Below are 20,620 nucleotides of genomic sequence, written 5' to 3'. Positions count from 1 at the left end.
ACTACGAAACTCGAAGTTCGTGTCGTGCGGTCCCTCTGACACTTACACTATTTAATACGAGAGCGAGAGGGATGGTACGATACGAACTTCGAGTTTCGTAGTAGCCCTGCTGCAAGTTGTATGGGCGTGTATACGAATTATCGGGTCGGTATTATCCGGGCCACCGGGCCTGCGTAATGCGTTATTTTATTTGCGTGCGAGAAACGGAATCGAGGCTTTGCAAAGATGATAAATTTTTACCAGTTACTGCTTTTATATTGCTTTACGGTTGTGACCTTATCTGAGAACGATGCGACATGCTCAAGTTCTGATTTATGTACAGAAAATGAGAACAAATATGATAAAGGTAAGGCTTGCATGCTGGAAATTAAAAGTTCAAACTTTTATCACAAATTTAATTTGACAGCGTTAAAGCCGAGCCTAATTATTTTAAAAACAATTGCCTAAGTACAAAATTTAATGTACGTTAGTTAAACATGAATAGCCACAAATTCCACGGAACACAACTTTAAAATGTTTAAAAATATTTTAAAGATTTTTTTAGTAAATAGATAGTACAAACCCAGTAACGTGTATGATGTTGATGTATGTAAACATGGTTTCAGAAAGTAACGAATGGATTTCACAAATTCGAAGACATATGAACATAGCCACAGTAAAATATGTACCCTGTTTAAAGCGAAATTGTAGCTGCCACAAGTCTGTAATAGATCAAGATTTAGCCCCATTCCGGGATGGAATCACGCATGACATGTTTTTATTAGCTCGAGCTAAGGCCACTAAGTATCAGGCAAGATCAATATTCTTTACTGTTAAAGAATAATAACAAGAATATAAAGTTGAACACCAAGTAAGGACCGAGCATGGAATGTTTGGAAAAAAAGTCTATTGATAAAAACAAGTATGTTCATGTTTTGATGATAGAACTGAAAATCTTTTTTTTCATACATAGGTACATGCAAAGTCCAAAAAAAATATGAAGCACTTATTTTGCTAAGTGTTCATTAGCTTAACACATTTGCAACCACATATTGCTATGCACTATGCTTGTAACCAGTAGCGTATTTCTGCCTACCTACATACAGAACCAAACTGTCAGGTTCTTGGCACTCAAGTGATGTAGCTATTGTATGGCCAGATGGTGCAGTGCACCAGGGCCCCAGAGCTCAGGGGGCCCTCTAACCTAAGCTTTGAAAAGAGAGGAGCTTAAAAGAAAAAGAGAAGAACTTGTGAGCACAACATATTTTTTTGTTTTTTAAATGAACATCGACAATTACAGAACTCCTGATTTAAGAATTTCAACACATGTGCCAAACATCCTCGATAAGCATGTGCTGCTTGTTATTGTGTGGTTTTGAAGGCCAACATAAGTTCAAGCTACATGGAAAGAGAGGGTGAGGGTGAGGGCCAGATCCTTTCTCTATGCACTGGGGCCCTTGTCCACCTAGCTACGCCACTGTTGGCACTGATTGTGTTAAGTTTATAAGAGCATGTGCTTCTCAAGATTTCCTCAACCCTGGCTGTAGCTGCTGCATTAAGTGCCTCAAATTGCATGCCCATTTATAATTTTTCTGTCATTTACTACATGTTTCTTATACTTGTTTAACAATAAAAAAATATGTATCAATGAACATTTTAAATATGTTTCAGATTTTGAATGGTAAACTATATCGTCAGAAAGATTGTCATTTTCCTGCTCGATGTGCTGGAGTAGAACATTACTTAAGTGCTCTGGCACCAAAATTACCTAATATGGAAATTATAATAAATACAAGAGATTGGCCCCAAGTTAACCATGCTTGGGGCCATGTAAAGGCGCCTGTGTTTTCATTCAGTAAGGTAAAACCTTTTAAAAATTATTTTTACTTTTAAGATACATATTTTTTACATATTGAGACTAACATGCTAAGCCCTCTCATTAGGAGAGGATGCCTGTGCCCATTGTGTGGGTCATACACAGATTGGAGATGAGATGATGATGATTAAGATCATTTTTATAAATTTATAAAATACTTATGTAAAATATGAAATATGAAACAAGTGGCTTTTATTTTCAGACTAAAGATTATTACGACATAATGTATCCAGCATGGAGTTTCTGGGAAGGTGGTCCTGCAATATCATTGTATCCTACGGGTATTGGTAGATGGGATAAACACAGACTGAGTATCTCTGCTGCTGCCAAAAAGTACATTAAAATTCCTTATTGAACCCCTAAATGAAGTGTAATTCCTTTGAAATCTTGTAATGTCTGTTTGTATCTTTGAAACCTAATTTTCAGGTGGCCTTGGAGTAAGAAAATACCAAAAGCTTTTTTCAGAGGATCAAGAACAAGCGAAGAGCGGGATGCTCTTATCCTTTTATCTCGAGCAAAACCACATTTAGTTGATGCCCAATATACTAAGAATCAAGCATGGAAATCTGAAAAGGTATACAATTTTGCACAATTTCATAATATTTCCATTGTTGTGAAACTTTAAATTCAATTAACTAAAAAAACACGTATCATAGTATAGATCACGTAGCATGTGCTGTGCCAAGTAACTACATACATATAATTAGTTATGGTTATAGCAAATTGTTTTTTTTTTATGGTATGGGGCAAACAAGCAAATGGTTTGCCTGATGGTTAACGATTACCGTTACCAACTCAAGCATAGTATTCCTTTATTTTAACTCACAAGACATTTTGTCAATGGCTGAGGTCAATGGGAATAAAGTTCAAGACTAAGGGGCTGTTTCACCATCCAATGATTAGTGTTAACCGACGGTTAAATGTGATGTTGTCTCTATTTGTTTTGTTCGAATAGACGGAGACGGCATCACATTTAACCGTCAGTTAACACTAATCAATGGATGGTGAAACAGCCCCTAAACATTTGTTTTCTGTTAAACTGATATAATAGTTGGCTTTATGATAATTGCAGGACACTCTTTATGCAGAGCCAGCTGCTGAGGTATTATTTGAAGAACATTGTAAATACAAGTATCTTTTCAACTATAGGGGAGTTGCTGCAAGTTTTCGTCTGAAGCATTTGTTTCTCTGTAAGTCTTTAGTGTTTCACGTGGGAAATGATTGGCAAGAATTTTTCTATCCTTCTTTAAAACCATGGATACACTACATACCTGTAAGTCCGACAGCTACACAGTCACAGATTGCAAAGTACATCAGTTTTTTCAAAGAAAATGATTCACTGGCTGAAGAAATTGCACAGAGAGGATATGAAATGATTTGGGACACATTATCTGAAAAAGATGTGAAATGCTACTGGCGAAAACTGTTGTTGAAATATGCCAAATTATTGAAATATGACATTGATAAAGATGAAGACTTAATAAAAATCTCCTAACCTAAGCATATCCATTATGCAATTGGAATTCTCACAACTAACTAAAAATTGCTGTACTCATAGGTACACAAATGGTCTCAGTCGACTTTCGTTGACTGACAAACCCAACTGCGAAAAAGGATTTGTTAACACAGTAATATGTTAAGGTAAGTAAAACTGGAAGTTGATTAATTCAATATAAAGGAACAATAAAACAATATTCGAATACCGGAATTTATTGTTTTAATGAAACGCATAGTTTAATAAGACTAGGACACAGTTAAGTATTTTAAACATTGCCAAGCTTTAAATATTTCAACAATTATTTAGATATGAACATACAAACTATAACTACCCTAAAACACTTGTTATGTAGCACCAGCACATTCGCCGGAGATGTGCGGAGCAGCGGTGTGTCACGAAAAGTCCACACATAAAAATACTTATATTTTTTGTTTTCATATTAGAGGAAGTTTTTCTCGCAAACTCCTCAGCTTCCTAGCTTATCGCTGGTGACGGCGAAGCTTAGGTTTTGCAAGTCAATAGTTTTGTCTTCATTTTGTCACTAGCTGTTGTTGTAACATCTACTTCGAATTAAATAATTTGAAAATTAGGTCTTAGTGCAAATGTGACGACCTAACACCGATTCGTCTTTTCCAGACACAGAAAACTGCAACTTTTTATGAATGAGGGGATTATTTCTCACACTTAAAGAGTTTGGTAGTAGATAGAATATTGAAAACAAGGTATGTCAACATAGAGCAGGACCAGCGAGTCTTTGCAGTAGCAATGTGAAACAAACCTTATTCTGCCAACCTTATAATTCAGACAAGCAAAATCTACGTCGATCCGTCGCTCCGTTTCGAAGTGAAAGACGGACAAACATACAAAAACACTCACTTTCGCATTTATAATATTGGTATGGACGTATGGATTATCTACGTTGAATTATAACTTTTTGTAGAATTCGAAATTTGAAGCTGACTACTGAAGAAAAAACAGGTGCCATCAGCCAAATATATGGTCTACCACCCTAAAGTTGATATTCGTTTGCACGTCATAAAACAATAATGCCAATAGACGTGTCTGTCAACTTGAAAGTTCGACTTTAGCGACATATTCATTTGACAGGAACTTATATAAAAATTGATAGACCATACTTATTTGGCTGATGGTACCTAAAAGTTTTAGGGTTCCGTAGTCAACTAGGAACCCTTATAGTTTTGCCATGTCTGTCCGTCTGTCTGTCTGTCCGCGGCTATGCTCAGAGTCCGTTAGTACTAGAATTCGACATGAATATACATATCAGTCATGCCGACAAAGTGGTAAAATAATGAAACAATAAAATTCTTTTTTAGGGATTTTAAAACCATTGGGGGGTTGCCTAAACGATTTTTCGATTCAGTGATATGTTTGCGAAATATTCAATTTTAAAGTGCAAATTTTCATTATAGTCGAGCCTCCCCCCCCCCCTCCTAAAATCTAAACTGTGGGGTGGAAAAGTTTAAAAAAAATCAGGATGGTAGTAATTTATAACGGATAAGATTGCTTGAGAATTAGTAGTAAGAGTAAATAGCAGCCTAAGGTATAAAATATACGTAAACTTGGAAGATTCCGTACACAATACGAAATCCTTAGAAAAATATACTATATAATATATGATTTTTTATAATTGCTATGGAACCCTATCTTGGGCGTGTCCGACACGCTCTTGGCCGGTTTTTTTAAAAATGTATTGTTCATTGGAACGGATGTTGGAATTGCTGGTCCTACTCTACTATCAATTATATATTATTGTAAAATAGCAATCTCCTTTTTCTATCTCTAAATTTAACGGAAACTACTTAGTGATTACAATTTTATTTACTTATAAAGATTTAGAATTTAAATAAAATAAATTATAGTGGCCAGTTTAACTGAAATCGCGATCCGGGAAGATGGCCGGGGCGATCATGGTCCAGATGTAGATGCCGATGCAGAGCCACGATGAGGTTATCTTGATCCACATGGACGCAATATTTTCCTTAGAAAGCTGGGAGCTTGGGCTGTTGACAAAAAAATAAGTGTAAAATAAGCATAAAAAAATAACCCACTGCAGGATCAAAGGGTCAAAGCATTTCATAATAATACGAACAAAAGAACCTCGCTAATTCTAAGTCCCTTATTCATACCTTACAGCACATTACTGTGTCGTTCGCTCACTCAAAATCCTTAAACAAACAGTGTCCTATCACTAATAATGTTATTTTATTTGTATACTGAAAAACACTACTCAAAGGCCAAAATCGTAGGATCAAGGAAGGAAGGATGAAGAGAACCGTTTCATGCGGGTCAATGGAATGCAAGACTATTTCTAACATTTGGTATAACTAATCCCTTTGCTTTAAGTATTTGTACAGAAAAAAAACAATTCAAATAACATATTGGCCATGGGTTTATGAAACAAAGGTAAAATAACAACTTGGCAAGGATATCCATCTGATCTACATAGCAGTCAGCAGCAGAAGTGAATAACCGGTTTTAGAGCTAGAAATGATCTACATAAGGTTATTAAGGGGCGTGTAAAACATTTCATGGTTCAGAACCGCTCTTCCACTTTTGCGCAAGTTCAGGTAGGTATGTAGTTAATAATGATTGTCGGAAAAAAGTTCATTTCTTTCTCAATTATAGTCAGTAAAGTTCAGTAAGCTAGTTGCGAAAGCAAGATAAATACGATATTTCCGACAAAATACGATGGCAAAACAAACATTATTCACTACAACTGTATATCGTGCATTCTCTCAGTGTCAGCAGGGCTACTATGAAACTCGAAACTAGAAGTTCGTGTCGTGCGGTCCCTCTGACACTTATACTATTCAATACGAGAGCGAGAGGGGCGGTACGACACGAACTTCGATTTTAGAACTTCGGAGTAGGCCCTCAGAGGCGTTGTACCTCAGTATACAAAAGATTAATTTATTAGTGAATTGAACAGTAAGAGAAAATATTGGCAATTTAAGATTACTTACTTGTACCAGTTGGTCAAAGTCATCATGGAGTACAAAGTTGCCAGGGCGAAGACAACGTGGAAGAAAGTCCAAGGGTAGGCCACGGCATCACCCTCGTTGTCGAACACTTTGGTCTCGCCGCTCTCGCCTCCGTCGGCGCCCGCGCCCTCTATGGAATCATACCCTGCGCTCAGTGAGCAGACAACACATGCATCGATTAGCATGGTGCTATATACAGTATCCTACGGCTAGATATGCCACATGGAGGGAAAGTATCTTAAATATTTAAGACCGACAATTTTACTTAAAGAAGACTTCGTTTTGATTTTAAAAACAATTTAAACTGCATTCAAAGTTTTGTGAGAAATACCCTGTCTAAACCGGGAACCGAACACACCAAATAGTAAAAAAAAAACCAATTGTATTAATTTTCCTGAAATTATGAATGTAAAATTACATGGTCTTCCTTTTATATTTAAGATCAGGAAAAAAATAATCCTTATGATTGAGCCTTTTGATCAGTACCGCAAAATTAATGTTTTTTGTTATATTTGGCTGGTTCGATTCCCGGTTCAGACCGGGATTATTAAAATTTCTTTGAAAGCAGTTTCAATTGTTTTGAACATAAAAATGGGTGTAGTTATTGTACGACCTGGACAATGCTCGACCGATTTTGTACGACCTGATAATTCAATCACATGTCACTTGGAACACGGGTCGAGCTTTATCACCCTGTACCGATAATGTTCAAGGTGCTATGGGGCAACCTGATTTTGTACGACCTAATAATCGGAGCACACTTTTGACAGCAATCGATTCGATCGATTCTCACGATTGATAAGTACACCGAATATTAATAAATTTAGTAGAAAATAATTAATTTGGTCCTGGCGCTTCGCCGGCCGCTGCCGCGGCACGCTCCCTACACTCGCTTGGCTCGCGCGTTATGGTCACAATTGGACCTAGCACAACCAAACACAAATCTATGGTGATTCGATTCGATTGGATTCCGATTATAACGACGTACAATAACAGGGCGAGCAAACATTTGGACTCCCTAATAATGCACGACCTAATATTGTACGACTTGATAATTCTAATCTAAAATGAGTTTGTATTATCAGGTCGTACAGTTATGGATGAGCAGTACAGGGTCGAGCATTACAGGTCCCCATAAAAATGACGTCTTTCTTCAGTATAATTGTCTATCTACAATATTTAAGATACTTTCTTTACATGTGGCATAGCCTTGGGACATCTGTATAGTTATCAACAACATATTCAGGACAATAACATAATTTCTACCATATGAATGTTTTGCATTGAACTATTGTGTTATGTAAGGTTCTCAACATCTGGTTATGTAGAATTAACACTTTAACTGTCCGTGCGTTAAATGAAATGCACCTGCAAACTAGCTCTGCCACGTCTACGTGACGTCAGAAATGGATGATTCTGTACATTTGTGCATTACCTGTAATGCACGGACGTATCGACCCATGACAGTGGCGAAAGCGAGAGACAGCTAAAGTGTTAAGACGAAAATTTTATTTTAAAACTAAAAATAAAAATAGCTGCTTTTCAGATACGTTTATTTGTATCACTAGTCCTTTATTATGGAAACCAAAGCCACCACCACTACTATATCGACATTTCTCATGTCTTTAGTAGTAAACTAAACCTGCCCCACAAGCTTCGCGTTCGCGTCAAAAATATACGAGTATGTATAATTTGTAGGGCAACACACAGTTTTGCTACAAAGCTACAATATGGGGAAAGCATATTAACATACAGGGCAATCCTAGGCAATCAAATCTGTGTTATAGATGTAGTGAATAATGTATTGCCATCGTGTTTTGTCGGAAAAGTTAGTTTTTATCTTGCTTTTTCAATTAGCTTCAGTAACTTGCTTCAGTGAACTTGGCTTCGTTACAGTGAAGCGAATAACAGTTTTTACTAATGTTTCGGCAACGTTTGCAACCTATTCATTTCGCAACTTTTCAGTTCCCAACTGTTTAATATTTCTGAAACTGTAAATATTTCAGGATTTTTATAAAACTAACCTAACCTAACCTAAAGGGTTCTACACGATGGCCCTGAAATAAATCCTGAAATATTTACAGTTTTAGAGTTTGCGAAATGAATAGTTGCGAAATGAAACAGGTTGCCAAACGTTACGTTGCGAAAAGGCAGTACTCGACTGAAGCTAAAAAGCTCAAAGGCTCAAAGCTTCAGTAACTGAAGCTAATTAAAAAAGCAAGATAAAAACGAACTTATCCGACAAAATACGATGGAAAAACATTATTCAATAGATCTGTATATATATGTCACTATCAGAAAGCAGTCACATAAAAAAGGGATTTTACAAAATTGTACTCTTAAAACAAATTTACAGACCAACAACATTTATAGCCAAATAATTATGTTGGTTGAATTTTAGAGAATGTAAAGAAAAGGCTTAGGGCTGTTTCACCACCCATTGATTCATTTTAGTTGGATAAATGTGATGCCGTCTCCGTCTATTCGAACAAAACAAACAGAGACGGCATCACATTTATCCGTCAGATAAATTTAATCAAATGGCTGGTGAAACAGGGGGTTAAACTAACTTAATAAAGCCTTCAACTGGTAATTTTGTTATCAAACCCTAATAATGAAAATATGTCGAGGGAGTCGAAGGTATTTCAAGCATCTATTGAATTCTATTGTAATGGCAATAGGTCTCTTAAATGGGGTTCACATTCATGATGTAAAAAACTAAGTGTTCATGACATTTCACAAAATCGTTTGGCAGAAAAATGGCCGGTATTAAAAATCTAAAAAGTAGCACATGCAGCCTCATTAAGTGTTTTAATTGGTTCAAGCAAGATTCGGTAACTTTTAGACTGGACACAGTGAAAAAAAATATTTTTAATAAAAAAAACTTGCTTTAAAATTCAGTGTAACCCTATTCTACTCGCGATTCTGAATGAACTACTATTAGGTTTTCAGTTATTTTTTGTATAAGTATGTAGCTTGTAAATGACATAATATCTAGTTGTTCGTTAGTACTTATGATGATTTATGAATGAAATGAGAACACCGATAGTACTGAAATGGACTTAAACCATTTATACAGGCCTGTAGAGGATCAATAATAGAAACTATGGTACAAAAATTAAATTAGCAGGGATGTTTAAACCGACTAACGTAACGAGTTTGTAAAATACCTTTAAAGGCACACTTAAACTAGTTTGCTAAAGTCGCTCGGAGCTCGAAAAAAAAAGATAGATTTTCTGTTTCTTTTGTCACTTAAATCATCAGGAAAACAAAGAAAACCGACGAGTTCCGACCGATAGCAATATTCTGGTTGTACTGTACAGTAAGGTGTAGCGTTTAGTTATGTATAAAAAAAAAGTTTTTTAATCAGTCTCGAATACCTCTAAAACTTGCATATGGACTAGTTTCTTACATAAATATTTTTAAATTATTTTTTCGACATGTTTTAAGCCCTCTACCTTACCTCAAAGATTTGATTTTTGAATGAAAATTTCGTAATTTCAAAAAAATAAATAAACTTGTTTTACGCTGAAAAGTGACGGGCGACGGGACATCAACTTAAATCAAAAAATTGTATCAATACATACAGTTTCGTGCTATAAGTCATATAAACATACTTAAACGATTCTAGTCTATTAAATTTCAAGTTTTGGTACATTTAGCGCGTTACAAAGGCGCTTTACTTAAACTAAGGTAATACATATTTCGAATAACATGACACCATACTTTAGGTAAAAACACATAATTTTACCATATTTAACTTAACTATTTTTTTCAAAGCTTTGAATGAAAGTAGAGGGCTCTGTAGGTTTGAATATTTTTAGTTTTTTCATAAACCTTTTAACAAAATCGCAACTTTTTAGCACCATTCAGCATTAAAAAAAAATTCGCTCCACCCTACTGTATAGTTAACCAATTTGATTCCTAGGTCACCACAGAACCTTGTCATTCTGACATTTTACGTCATCCAATAAGCATTGCTATAGTATAGACAAACCAAAACTATTTACTATGGTAAGGTTCTATGGTGGCCTAGGAATCAAATTGGTTGACTGTAGATTATAAGAACCTGTAAACAGACCTTACAATTTGTTATTCATCTAATAGGATAATGATTAATGACATGGAATAAGCGAGGCGAAGGCATCTAAATGGGCATATGTTACCTTCGTTAGCAATGAGCCCTCCTTGCCCTTACGCCGCACCGTCGACAGCGCGTTTCGTTCGCAAGAAAGTCATAATCGTGCGTTAGTTTGTCAATGAATTAAATTATCATTAGTATTTATTTGAACACTGACAGGACACTCATTCGACCGAACGTTATTTTAATTAAAAACAGTATGTAATAAACAAGTATAAAAATATATGCCAGTGTTCAAATAATGCGTGTTTGTGATAAACTAGTAAGAGTAACAAACAAGTATCCATATAATATACTAAGGAATATGTAATTTGGAATATTCACCTTGTGTGCCTTCTTTGGCGAGGATGTGGTCAGTCATGGTGAGCTTGGAAGAGGCGGATGCGGTGCGCACGCACGAGTACAGCACGCTGCACACCCAGATCACCATCCCGATGATAGCCTGCTTGTCGAACGACGACGCCTGCGCAGACACAGCGTGTAAGGAGTCTGTTGCGTCGTCGCGCCAGCCGCCAGTGTACATTTTAGAGTGAGAACACTCGCTCTCTAGCTTAGATGACTAGAGACAAGGCAAGCGTAATTTATTCTCATATTAAATAATAATTATTAAGTATTAAGATTTTGCTTGTATTGACTACATGACACAAGCAAATTCCTGTTTTCTTGGACAGTCGAAGGCATAAATATCTATACAGCCAAAGTATCAAATATATGTATGCATCGATCTAATGGTTAGTTAGTATACCTATAGATCAAGGTGTATAGATATTTTTGACGTCTTGCTAACATACATATATGTATGCCCTTGACTGGACATGTTGGCTATAGTATCTATATTAAAAATTGTAGTGTACTAGGGCTACGCTACAGCCTATATTATTCTCACTGTAACACACCTAGACGCCTGGCGCGACTATATGGCAGATGCTTATATGCCTGAGTTTTAACCTCTCGTATGTCCAGAGACAGATATGTATTCTTTGAACCAAAAGAGACTTGAATGCAGTTTTTTTTTACTTCTGATAGTTCTGATATACGAGGGGTTAATAGTTGTAGACGAAAAGTGAAGCAATGATTTAGTTTCAAGGTATAAGTAACTTGGACAATGCTTCAAATAACTTTTATTTCATTACCTACCTGCTATGTTTAACGCTAATATTAAATTGTTACACTTAGGGCCGCTTGCACATTCGAAGTTTAAAAAATGTGATCGTAAACGCTAATAGTATCAAAACGACAATTTATGAAACGATATCGTCAGCGTCACTCGAATTTTATTTGATTTATAGGTAGAGTCATTCACGATGACGCGTGCCGTGCTCAGGTGCCGTGGTTCTTATTACAATGTCATGGTTAATTTTAACAAAATCACGCGTCTTCGTGGATGGCACTAGGTGTAGTCGTAATGTCACATTAAAGAAGCAAAACATGTCGCTGGCGCTGTTGTCTCAATAAATTTCGAGTGACTTCACTTATCTATGGAGGCACAGATTTAAAAGAAGTCAAAAGGTGTTAAATGGGTGGCGCTACATTAGAAAGTGGGTTAACATTTAAAGGAAGCTTTATGACGATAATAAATCACAGTAAAATCACTTTAAAATGCTTTTAATAGATTACGAAAATTCATTAATTGTTCAATATTTTTCTTATAGCGGTTATTTAGGATATATCTCTATTGAGGATGACAACCTAATTAAAAACGAATTAATAAAATTCATGCTAGCGACTTCATGACACATGGTGATTGCCAGAACAATTAAAATTTTGTGCAAAACACATTAAAATGAAACAGAGGTGATAAAAGGCGACTAGCCTGCATCTACCTAAAGGATTTGTAGGTCTCATAAAACTGGGACAATATTATGCTTTTTTCACAATGTACATACCCAATAAACATCTGCCTTATGATCCTGGTAATGCATATTTAAATATAATAACATAAATAATATAATTTTAGACATGTATAAACAGACAATCAGTTAAATAGTCGTTAATGTATACTCGTATGTATTATTGAAATAGATTAATTAAAAATGTGTTCAAACGCAAAATCCCTAGCCGCATTCGCTCCCTTTCGAATGCCTCTAAGCAGTTGGACACTCGGGTGTTTGTTCCAATGCCTGCTTAAATGCGGTTCAGGCACTTAGTGACTGCTGCATTTCGGTATATTGCAGATTCGAGTTGTGCATCTGATTTTGTTAGAGCAGATCTTTTCAATAGTTAGTTGGAAAGCACAAGAATTTTCACTGCTGCTCACTGCCCACCGAATAGACAACCTTTAGTACCAAAAGACGCACAGTTTCGCTCCAATATAGGAAATATATAATCGTCGATATATAAAGACTCACATTGTTCGGGTCGATCATGCTGTTGCAAGGGCTGGGCGAGTTGGACAGCGCGGACCAGGTGAGGTACATGACGTAAAGCGAGACGACGGAAGACTGCAGCAGCCCCGAGTGCGGGTTGTGCTCCTGCACCGCCGGCAGGATGGACACCACGCTCGCCAGCACCACCAGGATTAGGTTTATGGAGATGAAGAACTTGGACAAGTCACAACTGTCAGCCTGCGAGGACACAAAATAAATAAAAACTTAGGGCTCCACACATATTTTTTTTAAATACAACTGACCGTTATTGACCCCTATCTCACCTGATTTAAACTGCAGGTGAGGCGTATCACACTGGTTTAGTAATAGCCTTGAAGAGCCCTAGACTGTATTTATCCGGAAATACACACACAGAGGTCATGTCCCCTGTGACCCCCCCTCAAGGGGGGGGGCCTTCGGACCGCGCCTGTAAGCAATTGTCTAACCAATTGTATGTTTTAGATTCTTTATTAAGTGTTGGTTCATTCCTTTCTAAGCTAACTAGAAAATTTTCGGACGCTATGGCTTCTGCGATAATAGGTTCTACGGGTCACGAAACAAATGGTTCCACTGTACTACGTAATTTATGGTTAGCTGCTAATTACATGTTAATGTTTTCGTATGCCTTCTTTATTTTTCTGACGCTATAGACGGAAGCATATGTAATTAAGCAAACCGCTTATATACTTACAATTGACCTACATGAATTCACTTGAGGTTCAACTACACTAACGCTCTTATAAAATATAATCTTTTGTAGATATCTTATGTGGCGAAAGTGCGGAGTTAAATTAAAAATATTAAAAACTTAAATTTGTTACCTGAGTAAAGTTAATGTACAACAGTATGATGCCCGTGAGCGTCAGCGCGAAGCAGGCAAGCATCGCGAGCAGAAGCGCCGCGTACCAGCCCTTGGATTCCGATTCCTCATAGTTAGCTGGACAGGGCAAACACATACCGAAGTTAAAAAAATATCTTGCCGCCATGCTAATGTTATTTATTTTTTCATTTAAGTATATCCATTTACTGTTACTTATTATTTGCAGAGTATGTTAATACATATATGCTTAATATGAAAGCAAAATAAATTAATTACACTGGAATTTTCGCTCATATGAATAAAGTACTCGAATCGATAGGAATAAAGGGTGCTTCGACTTTTAAAGCGAATCAAAGCAAATGATTCGGCTTTTGCAAAAACTCAGATTTTGTGGTCTTCATTTATGGATTTGTACAATTCTCTATCCATTATTTTTTTGTGTTTAAATAGAGATCTTAAGTGTTTCTTAATAAAATGAAAAATATTTTGTTTTAAATCAAAATTTACATCAAAGGGATGCATAAAGTAAATCAGTATCTATTAAATTCTAAACGATATAATATATAATTAAGTTAAGTTATGTAATCTAAGTATATCAATTTAATTTAACTGAGTTTAAATGTACAGCAGTCCGATGCTCGACAACCGATTATAGCTTCACAGTACTCTGTGGATAATGTCGTTGATTGTACATAGAGTAACACTTATTGTAACGTACACTGTAATATATTATGTACATTTGTTTATTATCCCTAAAATAAATAAATAAATGTTCCTATAGATAACTCTCTCTTCATAAAAATTAAAACTGCCAAGATATTCCCATAAAGATATGCTATGTTCTTTTTTCCTTTGCTTTAGTGTTTTTGATTTAGTTTACCGATTTTTGTGGTAACCATTCTGTGTATTTCTACTATACCCCTAGTTATGCGTACCTACTTCCAGGGAGACATGCCGGTTAGTTAAAATAAGACAGGTTTACTAGAATCAATAGTTTTAGACTGTAGTACATCGTTACGACCATGGTTATTTTCAAGTAAAACGAATGTTAATAGCTAATGATTAATGAATGATACTTATTTCTTCATTCTTGTAAATCTTATAACAAACAAGTGCCGTTTATTTGTGAAACCGTAAGATAAGAATGAATGAGTTTATAAATTATAATGAATGATAGACAGAGCAATCATGAAACACAGAACTTGATATTATTTTTACTATTATTTTTGTTATGTCTTTAACCATGTTATTAATATGATACTTACAAACCCATTTTTCAGCCCAGGAATGAGCAAAATCAATAATCAACACAAGTTGTATAATGATGTAACAGAATCCTCCGATCATGCCAAAAACCATCCAAGTAGATGCGAATGATCCTTCAGGGATAAAGAAAGCTCCAATCACACCGGCAATCACAACCAGAAATTTGATGCCCCAAAATCTGTCAAATAAATATCATATCAAAGTTGTCCTTATATAAATAACTTAAAATAATTCTTGCAATCACTTGTTTACTAACCCATTTTGTATGCCAGCGCGGGGGTCTTTCGACGACTTCACTCCAATCATTATCAGGGCCATTAAAACGAAGAACATGCATAATGCAAAGCAAATTCTGAAAATCAGAAAGAAAATCACAAATATCTTGAAGAAATGTCTGATGAAAGTTTTTTTTTTTTTTTCTGTAGTTTCAAAGATTATCCTAAACTTACTATTATATACAAACTAACAATGTTTACCTCTTTATTATAGGTATTAGTGAAGTTAATCTTATAAGATCCTGAAGAATTATAAAAAAGGAAATAAAATAAGTACCTATAGACTGCTAAATAGCCAACCGCTTGTTCGCAATCTACTTTGAAGTTTACGGGTACCACACCTGTTGAATTTGCACAAAATGGAACCTGCAATATGAACATCAATTGTTAAACAATGTGTAAAAACTATTACAACATTTACTTTAAGTCTCTTGTGACACAAAACATAATGGAATAGTCCTAGTCTAATCATGAAAATTATATTTATCAGTTCAAGTAAAAAATATATACTTAACAGAAAATTTACATAAACCATGAAAAACATTTTCAACCAGTTTTGAAGTTGCTGCCTCAGCAGAGCCAGTAGGAGTTGTAGCAGCCCAATAGATAGTATGTAAATAAGGTAGTAGACGACTATAGGTACGCTCCTGCTGGCTTGGCATTGCGCTGTTTTAGGGTAGCGACGAAGACAATTTTTAAAAATCCCTATAATTACAGATAGCGCGCGAGTTAAATGCAGTCGGGGCGTGAGGTGAAGAGAGGGAGCCTCTCCCCCGCTATCCACACGCCTCACCTCAGTCGCATCGCAGTCGTAGTGTAGTGCTGTCCTTGATAGCTATCGTACACATATCGATCACGTTAAATAAAACTCATGTTGCACCCAGTATTATTTTTGTTTTTAATGATGACTGATCGAAGTCCATCTTACTTCTCGTTCTTCGTTTCCGTTTTTAGGGTTCCATACCCAAAGTGTAAAAACGGAAACCCTATTACTAAGACTTCGCTGTCCGTATGTCCGTCCGTCTGTCACCAGGCTGTATCTCGTGATCTCACGAACCGTGATAGTTAGATAGCTAAAATTTTCACAGATTATGTATTTCAACAGAAATACATTATAAGCGGTAACCACCGCTATAACAACAAATACTAAAAACAGAACAAAATAAATATTTAAGTGATGCTCCCATACACGAAACGTGTTTTTTTTTGCCGTTTTTGCTCGATAGCAATAACGGCAACAGGTAGACGCTTGAAATATTCACAGAATATTTAGTTGTATATTCACTCCAAATATAAATTACTAAATTAAAATAAAATAACTTAAGGGGGGCTCCCATACAACAAACGTGTTTTTTGTCGTTTTTATTTTTGATCTTAATTTGATCGGAAACCTTGAAGTGGGTCAAATTTAACTTGCAACGTTTGGTTACAGACAGACAACAGTACAGGTGAAATAAAAAAAAAGTTATAATATACTCTCTAATCTTTTTTTTAATATATAAAAAAAATGAATCCCAATTTCCCTTGGTCACGGCATCACATTTCAAGATTTAGAAAATTAAAAAAAAAAAGTACACCATGAGCGTAGCCGCGGGCACCAGCTAGTGTTGTATAGATAATGGTACAGAACCGTTTGTGCTCAAATTAGACTCACACTTGGCCGTTTTTTTTGTATAATCTGAATCTTACAGCGCACTGGTTTTTTAAATGTAATTTTTAATTGACAAATAAATAAATTACTTGCCTTTTTCAATTCGTTGTGTAACCCGGGAGCTAGGGTGACGCACGCAGCCACCATAACCAGCAGCAGCATGAGCGTGTACATCAGCCGCGTGGACGTGGAGTTGGCGCACGACGGGCACGCCGAGCAGCACAGCGAGCACGCCGCGCTGCCGCAGCAGCAGGCCAGCTGCACAATAACACCATCAGTATCTTACTAGATCCACAAACAGGCAAGATACAGGCCAAGGGCCGCTGCTTTTATTTAATAATAATAATAATAAATTCATTTATTTCGGGCAACTTGGCCCATACAATAAATACCTTACAGACTAACATACATATTTATAATCAATATTATTTAAAACTAATTAATTTGGTGACAAAACGGCGTGACCCCGTTGAGTCACCGATTTAAATATTGTCATCATCAGTAGATGTCATCTCAACTCCTAAGATGTTACAGAGGTTACTAATAGCTTCCCCACATCCCTGTAAAATTTAGATATGTAATGCACATACAGTAGAGCGCTTATTACAGACTAATATGTCATACTAATGAATGACATACAAAGCATAATCTTAGAAAAAAGGAAAACTTTCTAATTTTGCTAGGTCTTTCATTAAATTAATGAAATATGATTTTAATAAAACTACTGAATTAACACTGTCAACAATTTCCTGGCATGAATATCAAAGTTACTACAGTTTTGAAACATTTCAATTAAAATAATTGTATTGTAAAACTCTTTATTGTACCTTCAGCCAAATAAGTGGTCTATCAACTTTTAAACAAGTTCCTATCAAATGAATATGTTGCTAAAGTCGAACTTTCAAGTTCACAGACACGTCTATTGGCACTATTGTTTTATGAAATGCAAACGATTATCAACTTTAGGGTGGTAGACCACATATTTGGCTGATGGTACATAAAAACACATGAAAATAACAGAACACAGGATAATAAAACCCTTCTATTCTGAATTCTCTACAACTTCAGCAGTACATGTTTTAATGTTCTATTCTATATTATGTCTCTGAATTCAGCGTGCCTCTTGGCATAGGCCTCCTCCAGCTCTCTCCACTGAGCTCTATCTTTTGCTACCCTAGTCCAGTAAGGTCCCAGTGTTAGGTTAGGCGGATGTCGTCTCTCCATCTTGTTTTTGGGTTTTGAATTAAGTGATTCCTTAATCATGTTAAAATTATGACCTAGTTAAACAAACTCAAAATGAGTTTGATTCTCCATCTTAGTGTGGGTGGGGCCGCAAAAATAAAGATGTGATGAAAGCACAAGCAATCATTTTGGTCACTATCATTCAATGTAATGACTTAAAATTAGGTCACAATAACCAAAATGTCACAAAAAGGGGACTAAGCAAAATCATCATATCCAAACTCCGTTATAAGGAATTTTATATGAAACCAAACTATAATGCAATTACATCATATAAGTGGTTGGTGTCATCATAGGTGGAGTTACAATACAGATTTTACTGCATTTTTAAAGGATCACTTTGATCAGTTTCTGTCAGTTTGTTTGTCTATTTGTTTGTCTGGCAAGACCCTTTTTCTCAGGAATGCCCCCACAGCATGGCTACTGCGAAACTTGTGTTCTCTCAGGCTTATTGTTTGTAAGAAAACGGATTGGTCTATCTATCTTGCCCAAGTAATGCATTTTATATAGCTCTTTCTTGCATTGCCAATCAAATCTAATCATGGTTAATACTGCATGCATATATATTAGTGTATATCACATTTATATGTACTAGGTTACAACAATTTAAATTACAGTTTTTAGTCAATTACAGCAGTGATATTCCTAAGCTACTTATTGAATCCAGCTAAATGAACTAACTTGACAAATTGAAAGAAGTCATTGTTATTGCTATTAGTGCAAAAGTTAATCAATATAAACGTGATATACAAAAATAATTAATAAAAGTGTTATTTTTAGAAAGGGGAGGGTGTTATTTATTTCAAAAATTCAATCTTAAACCTTCGGATACTATTAAAATAATTATAAGAAAAACTGTTTTCTAGTGAACAATGCATTTTCATTCTTCATCATTGTTTTGCTGTTTTGTAGCAAGTAAAAGCTTACCTGTGCTGCTGAACAAAGCCCCAATACTGCTCCCATTGTTTTAAATAGTTTACAGCTGAACCACTTTGCCCTCTAGGTAGCAAAAGTCAGAGTAAAACAACGTTATCAATAATCTAAATGCAACCAAACAAAGGCAGTTATTGTTGCAGGACTTGGGTATTGATTGACTCACGCACTTGTACTTTCCCTTGTTTGTTATATATCTACCTACCCATCACAGACAGCACGGCTACTACGAAACTCGAAACTTGAAGTTCGTGTCATGTGGTCCCTCTCGCTCTCGTATTAAATAGTATGTCAGAGGGACCGCACGAAACGAACTTCGAGTTTCGTAGTAGCCCTGCTGACACTACTCAGAGCTAACTACTTTTGCTGCTGTCAGGAGTCATTGGCAGTAGTGGTTGCTAACCTAAAGCGACCGGTTACCAAAAACAAAAAAGTTGAAGTTGAACTATAGTTTGTCAAAAAAGAGAAGAAATTAAAAAGTGGCAACACTGTAGTGTCGTCCCTTTTTGGTTTGACAGGGTTTGAAAGGGATGACACTACAGTGTTGCCACTTTTTAATTTCTTCTCTTTTTTGACAGACTATAACGTTCTACCCATACTCCCATACAGAAATTTTGTTCAGTCAGTGTTGCTAGAAAATTTGGGTTGGTCTTTCCCAGCTCGGATAATACCGACATGGAAATACCGACCCTGTTTTTCGTGTTTTCCCCCATAGAAACTCGTCAGTTTCTATGGGCGAATAGACGAAAAACAAGGTTGGTATTTCCTTGTCGGTATTATCCGGGCCGGGAAAAAGTGTCACCGAGGTGTCACCGTATCCCCCATAAATTGACATTTTAGAATAGCCACAGAGAAAGGCATAGTCACAGCAGGGCTACTCCGAACTAGAAACTCGAAGTTCGTGTCGTGCGGTCCCTCTCGCTCTCGTATTAAATAGTATAAGTGTCAGAGGGACCGCACGACACGAACTTCGAGTTTCGAGTTTCGGAGTAGCCCTGCAGGCATAGTGTACAGAGGGTATGGCTGTATGGCTACAGAACAGAACAGTGCGACAAAGCCCGGTTCACATTAATCTGTCGTGTTGTGTCGTGATGCTCTCTCTTTCTCTCTCTCTCTCTCTCTCTCTCTCTCTCTCTCTCTCTCTCTCTCTCTTCGAGTTTCGTAGTAGCCCTGCAGTTCTCTTCTCATAAGTAGGTTCTCTTTATGTTTTATCGCCTTGACAGAAGAGATTAGTAAGTACCTATCTATAGAAATCATGATATATTTCCAAAACTTTAATTGAAATAATATGATATTATGTACGGCATTAGCTGTATACGGTTTTGTGCTAGTGCTGCACTCTGACGGCAGTAAACACACACACACATACACTGTTTAAGAGCTACGGTGCCACAGATAGACACACAGACACACATAGTGGTCAAACTCATAATACCCCTCTTTTTGCGTCGGGGGTTAAAAACAGACAACATCACATTTTTTTAAATGGCAATATACAAGTTCGGATAGAACGACGATTGTGCCAATGTCAAAGTGAGGAAACGGAGCGGAATTTAATTAAAAATATTACG

The 20,620-nt window shown here is 36.2% G+C and overlaps 2 protein-coding genes across 7 annotated transcripts; one reads left to right on the top strand and one right to left on the bottom strand.

The window, feature by feature from the left end:
* Window positions 1–138: 138 nt before the first annotated feature.
* LOC141428801 (O-glucosyltransferase rumi homolog) lies at window positions 139–3,563 on the top strand. 2 transcript variants are annotated; one of them, XM_074088823.1, is made up of 6 exons: window positions 139–346; window positions 606–790; window positions 1,651–1,839; window positions 2,058–2,188; window positions 2,282–2,429; window positions 2,928–3,563. In XM_074088823.1, exons 1-6 carry the CDS (start codon window positions 226–228, stop codon window positions 3,348–3,350), a joined length of 1,197 nt encoding a protein of 398 aa, XP_073944924.1. In that variant the 5' UTR covers window positions 139–225; the 3' UTR covers window positions 3,351–3,563. The 2 variants fall into 2 exon arrangements, with proteins under 2 accessions (XP_073944924.1, XP_073944930.1); XM_074088829.1 differs by lacking the exon at window positions 606–790 and having other exon boundaries at window positions 259–346.
* On the bottom strand, window positions 3,550–19,350 carry Serinc (serine incorporator TMS1). Of its 5 annotated transcripts, XM_074088776.1 has the most exons (12): window positions 19,044–19,350; window positions 16,968–17,132; window positions 15,501–15,589; window positions 15,205–15,300; window positions 14,948–15,126; window positions 13,684–13,799; window positions 12,845–13,060; window positions 12,383–12,406; window positions 10,821–10,959; window positions 10,522–10,548; window positions 6,338–6,485; window positions 3,550–5,374 (listed from the first exon to the last, which is right to left on the bottom strand). In XM_074088776.1, the coding sequence occupies exons 1-12, from the start codon at window positions 19,077–19,079 to the stop codon at window positions 5,242–5,244; spliced, it is 1,368 nt and encodes a 455-aa protein (XP_073944877.1). In that variant the 5' UTR covers window positions 19,080–19,350; the 3' UTR covers window positions 3,550–5,241. The 5 variants fall into 5 exon arrangements, with proteins under 5 accessions (XP_073944877.1, XP_073944880.1, XP_073944895.1 ...); XM_074088779.1 differs by lacking the exon at window positions 10,522–10,548 and having other exon boundaries at window positions 6,338–6,500; window positions 19,044–19,349; XM_074088794.1 differs by lacking the exon at window positions 10,522–10,548 and having other exon boundaries at window positions 19,044–19,347.
* Between the last annotated feature and the right edge of the window lie 1,270 nt (window positions 19,351–20,620).

Source organism: Choristoneura fumiferana, chromosome Z, assembly GCF_025370935.1.
Source record: "Choristoneura fumiferana chromosome Z, NRCan_CFum_1, whole genome shotgun sequence".
Lineage (NCBI taxonomy): Eukaryota > Metazoa > Arthropoda > Insecta > Lepidoptera > Tortricidae > Choristoneura > Choristoneura fumiferana.
The sequence above is the reverse complement of the archived record's forward strand: the minus strand, read 5'-3'. Positions and strand labels throughout refer to the sequence as shown.

Bases quoted from the DNA above. Each gene is read 5' to 3' on its own strand.
- LOC141428801 (XM_074088823.1), top strand. From the start codon at position 226: ATGATAAATTTTTACCAGTTACTGCTTTTATATTGCTTTACGGTTGTG. The intron at 347-605 runs GTAAGGCTTGCA...ACATGGTTTCAG, and splicing joins TGAGAACAAATATGATAAAG to AAAGTAACGAATGGATTTCA. The intron at 2,189-2,281 runs GTACATTAAAAT...CCTAATTTTCAG, and splicing joins ATCTCTGCTGCTGCCAAAAA to GTGGCCTTGGAGTAAGAAAA.
- Serinc (XM_074088776.1), bottom strand. From the start codon at position 19,079: ATGGGAGCAGTATTGGGGCTTTGTTCAGCAGCACAG. The intron at 15,127-15,204 runs GTTAGTAAACAA...TTTATTTGACAG, and splicing joins CGCGCTGGCATACAAAATGG to ATTTTGGGGCATCAAATTTC. The intron at 6,486-10,521 runs GTAACATATGCC...ATGATTCCATAG, and splicing joins AGGGCTCATTGCTAACGAAG to AGGGCGCGGGCGCCGACGGA.